The sequence below is a fragment of the Carassius carassius genome, chromosome 3 (genome assembly GCF_963082965.1).
Source record: "Carassius carassius chromosome 3, fCarCar2.1, whole genome shotgun sequence".
Lineage (NCBI taxonomy): Eukaryota > Metazoa > Chordata > Actinopteri > Cypriniformes > Cyprinidae > Carassius > Carassius carassius.
The window spans coordinates 44,535,586-44,540,368 of record NC_081757.1 but is presented as its reverse complement, the minus strand read 5'-3'; the positions used below and the strand labels follow the sequence as shown (position 1 = coordinate 44,540,368).

Sequence of the window (4,783 nt, the reverse complement as noted above, 5' to 3'; positions counted from 1 at the left end):
TTGTTGTTAATTCAATTAAAACATCTGTCATATTAGTATTTCATGTAGTCTATCGGCTCAATAAAGGACGAGGAGCCCCGGACCTGTGTGTGCTTCAAGCTGCACAAAACTACAGCTGTATCAAACACTGCACACGACACTCACTGATGCTTCTTCAATTAAACCACTCTCGAACTGTTTCTGAAACACACAGAGGACGATTTCAGTCTTTCGTCAACCTTTAACACTTAAATAAAGCATTAGATTTACACGCGGCTCTGTTCCGTGGCTGATGCTCGCCTCGAGTTTGATCTGACCGGGGCGAAACCAACATGTCCTCGCCGCGGGTTTTAGTCTCCACAGAAAGCCAAGAATCTCTGCTTGATGCTGACTTTGTTTCTACTGCGCTTAACTATTTTAACACTCGAGTTTTGCCCCTAAATGTAGGAGAAGAAAACACAAGCGCGAGCGGCTCGCAGACAGCGAGCGGGCGGGTTGAGTCTATAAGGTTCTCATGTGTTGTTTAAGAGCGCAGCGCTGCTCGAGCGACACTCATTGAACTCAGTGTTTGAAAGACTGTGATTCCGCTCCGAGAAATGGCAGAAACCGCTCCAGCAGCCGCCGCTCCGCCGGCCAAAGCGCCCAAGAAGAAGTCCGCCGCCAAAGCCAAGAAAGCAGGTCCCGGCGTCAGTGAGCTGATCGTCAAAGCCGTGTCCGCGTCCAAGGAGAGGAGCGGCGTGTCCCTCGCCGCCCTGAAAAAAGCTCTCGCCGCCGGCGGCTACGACGTGGAGAAGAACAACTCCCGCGTCAAGCTCGCCCTCAAGAGCCTGGTGACTAAAGGCGCCCTGCTTCAGGTCAAAGGGACCGGCGCCTCCGGCTCCTTCAAGATCAGCAAGAAGCAGACCGAGACCAAGAAGAAAGCGGCTCCTAAAGCTAAGAAGCCCGTGGCCAAGAAACCCGCTGCTGCCAAGAAGCCCAAGAGCGCAGCTGCAAAGAAGCCCGCCGCTAAGAAATCCCCCAAGAAGGCCAAGAAACCCACTGCCGCCGCTAAGAAGGCCACAAAGAGCCCCAAGAAGGCGACGAAGAGCCCCAAGAAAGCGAAGAAGCCCGCGGCGCCCAAGAAAGCAGCCAAGAGCCCCAAAAAGGCCAAGACCGCCAAACCCAAGACGGCAAAGCCTAAAGCGTCCAAGCCTAAAAAGGCAGCTCCCAAGAAGAAATAAAACTCTTCTGTTTTCTTCCCCAACGGCTCTTTTCAGAGCCACCCACAAACTCGAAAGAAAGAGCAAAAGAAAGGCCTGCACTCACACTATTAGTGGAAGTGATAATAATAAATAACGTTTACGGTAGAGTTGTGACGTTCGCGAACGAACCGATTCTTTTGAACGGCTCATAAACATGAACGATGGGAGCCGAGTCGCGGCTGGAGGGGAGCCGTTCTTTCTGTCGTTCTTTTTTCCTATGCGTTTCACACAGATGCACACAAATGAGCTCCTCCGCGAGACAGAACAGTTATAGGGGAGGGGCGCACCCAGCGCAGGCAAACCCTTTATAGCGTGATGATATTAGTTATTAGTTGTGCACGCATCCTTCACGTGACTACTCCAGTGGAAAAAAAACCCTGCATGCCTCTGTCATTGGGTAGGAGCGTTGAAAAAAAGCTGTTTTGCACAGACATTCATTGCAGCCCACTTTGTTATTGTTCATTGACTTGAAGTGGCTGATGTCCTATTTGCAAAGTTTACAGTAGTAATAGTATGTAGACATTTCCATTTTATTTATTCTAATTTTATCTACTTTAAATATTTTTTGTTTTCTATCAAAATGTTCTTGTGTGATAATGTTCTTGTGTGGAAGTGTTTGTAGTAAAAGCTGTTTTGCACAGAAATTCATTGCAGCTGGCTTTGTTTTTGATGTTTATTCGTGAGTAGGTATTGTATGAATAACATAAGTCAACGTAGCTTTACACACACACACACACACACACACACACACACACACACACACACACACACACACACACACACACACATTTTGTACTAAAGGTAAATCCAAAATAGTGATGTCACTGTCTAAGCAGAGGGATTTGTGCAACCCTATGGAATATAGTCCACACATGACAAATGAGGTAATAATCAATATTTCAGAATAATTCAAACTCAGATATTGGTGTGTGATATCTGAGTTTTAATTATTTGACTACAAATCTCACCTCATCATTCTTCCCAGTGATTATTTCCAGGATAAACTGAGATGCCTCCAAGCTGGCTTCTTAAAACTGACTAAATATTTAAAAAGAGCCAAAAGTTCTTTTGAACGGCTCTTTGAAAGGAACGGATCGCGAAGATCCGGATCCCCTCAAAGAGCCATAAATCCCATCACTAGTTTACGGTAGCTTTTCTACAGTTTTGTATATTATCCGTTTTTACTTATATGATATAATATAACAAGCAAAAGAGGGCCTCTTAACACCACCTGAACATATATTATTTATTTATTTTGTATTATTATTATATAACGTTAATGCAAAAAAAAAAAAACCTTTCTACATGTACTGCGTTAAACTGAGACTTGTTATAACACTTGTATATCATTGCTGTTTTGTTGATTAACACCGGCTTGGTTTATTATGTTTATTTTATTTTTTTTATTATTAAATAATAAAATAAATAGTTCCGATTGGCAAAATTTTAGGCAAAATTTTAGGCACTTGAGAAACAAATGTGTCTCTCAAATACAAAAAGCAAAATCAGATTTTGATGTAAATGAAATATGTGATAGCTCAGCTAATCCCTCAAAATTTTGGAAAGTTATAAAATATTCATCTTCTGAAGCTAGGGATACTGTTATGCCAGATATATTGAAGCTAAACGATAAAATATTACAGACAAGAAAAGTATGTTAGATTCCCTGAATCAGCACTTTATATCTTCTGGGTTGTTGTTTGACCATTCAACAAAACATCAGAGACAAGAGGATGACTCTTTGTCTAGGGAAAATGTACCTATTGATTTTGATCTTGTTTGTATTGGAACAAAGGAGGTGTATGATGCTCTAATAGGGTTAAATAATAAGAAATCTGCTGGTCCAGATGGGTTGGATCCATACTTTTTAAATATTGCTGCTGAACATATTGCAGAAGCTTTGACACATTTTCAACTTGACCATTGAAACTGGATTAATACCAAGTGTTTTGAAGTCAGCATATGTCACTCCTTTATTAAAGGGTGGTGACCGATCAAACAAATAATTATAGGCCTATATCTAAGCTATCTGCTCTAGCCAAGGTTTTAGAAGGGCTTATAAGTGACCAGTTAAAAGACTTATTATTAACAAAAAATATTTTACATGATTCGCAATCGGGTTTTCGTAAGAATCATAGCACTGTCACTGCCACTATGAAAGTGTTAAATGATTTTATAAGTGCTATCGATTCTAAAGATTATTGTGCTGCACTGTTTTTAGATATTTCGAAAGCATTTGACACAGTTGACCACTATGTTCTGTCTCAGAGATTGGTGGATATTGGAACGTCTCCAAAAGCTGTCAAATGGTTTGAGTATGGCAACTATTTGAGTGGAAGAACACAAAGTGTTCATGTTGATGGTGTGTCCTCAAACTCATTATTTATACAAAATGGTGTTCCCCAGGGGTCCATTTTGGGTCCCATTTTATTTACTATTTATATAAATGACTTAACAAATGCTAAATATCATTTTTATGCGGATGATACTGTTCTGTATTGTTCTGCTCCAGCCTTGACAAGTGCTATAGAGGATCTGCAATCTGCCTTTATAATTATTCAGAAGAATCTACAGAAATTGAGACTTGTACTAAACTCTGATAAAACTAAAATGATGTGCTTTTCTAAATCAAGGAAAACAGACGATGATAGTCAAATTGCTACACTAGATGCGAAAGTAATTGAACGAGTATCAGTCTATAAATATCTTGGTTTCCTTTTAGAATCAAATTTGTCTTTCAGACAGCATATAGAGGGTCTAACAAAAAAACTAAGAGTAAAGTTGGGTTTCTATTATAGAAACAAATGATGTTTCTCTTTTAGTACAAGAAAAAACACTTATACAAACAACATTTATGTCAATGCTGGATTATGGTGATATTTTATATATGCATGCAAACAAGGCTTCTTTGAAAATGCTGGATTCAATATATCATGCAGCACTAAGATTTGTGACTAATTCCAGTTTTCGTACTCATCATTGCAGCTTGTATGAGAGTTGGTTGGCCATCTCTGCACAATCGCAGGCTGGAACACTGGTATATTTTTCTTTTTAAGGCCATACTTGGTAAACTGCCTCCTTACTTATGTTCTCTTCTGACTCCAAAAGTCACTACCAGGAAGTGTAATCTTAGATCATATGGCCAAATCATGTAACAATGTCTTTTTCTGTTAAATGTTTGTATATGTATTTTTAAAATGGAACTATTATTCTGCTGTCTTGGCCAAGATTCCCTTGAAAAAGAGATTCTGAATCTCAATGGGATTATTTCCTGGTAAAATAAAGGTAAATAAATAACGTTAATGAAAAAAACAAACAAACAAACAAAAATAAACTTTCAATATGTACTGCATTAAACTTATACTTTTTTATAACACTTGTATATATTGCTTCCATTGTCCTCATTTGTAATTTGAAATGCTGCTCAGTCCGCGCGCAGATGTGGAGGCGTGGCTTTGGCGGGTGTTGGAGGGAAGTTCAGTGATTGGTTTAAAATCTTACAATGTCTAAACCAATGGGCGACTGTCACGCTCTTGTAAAAGCAGCTCACCGGAGCTCAGAAA

At 39.8% G+C, this 4,783-nt stretch overlaps 1 protein-coding gene across 1 annotated transcript; it reads left to right on the top strand.

The window, feature by feature from the left end:
- Positions 1-557: 557 nt before the first annotated feature.
- Positions 558-1,320, top strand: LOC132115428 (histone H1-like). Its single transcript, XM_059523905.1, has one exon. It carries the CDS (start codon positions 576-578, stop codon positions 1,197-1,199), a length of 624 nt encoding a protein of 207 aa, XP_059379888.1. The 5' UTR covers positions 558-575; the 3' UTR covers positions 1,200-1,320.
- The last annotated feature ends 3,463 nt before the right edge of the window (positions 1,321-4,783 follow it).

Bases quoted from the DNA above. Each gene is read 5' to 3' on its own strand.
- LOC132115428 (XM_059523905.1), top strand. From the start codon at position 576: ATGGCAGAAACCGCTCCAGCAGCCGCCGCTCCGCCGGCCAAAGCGCCC.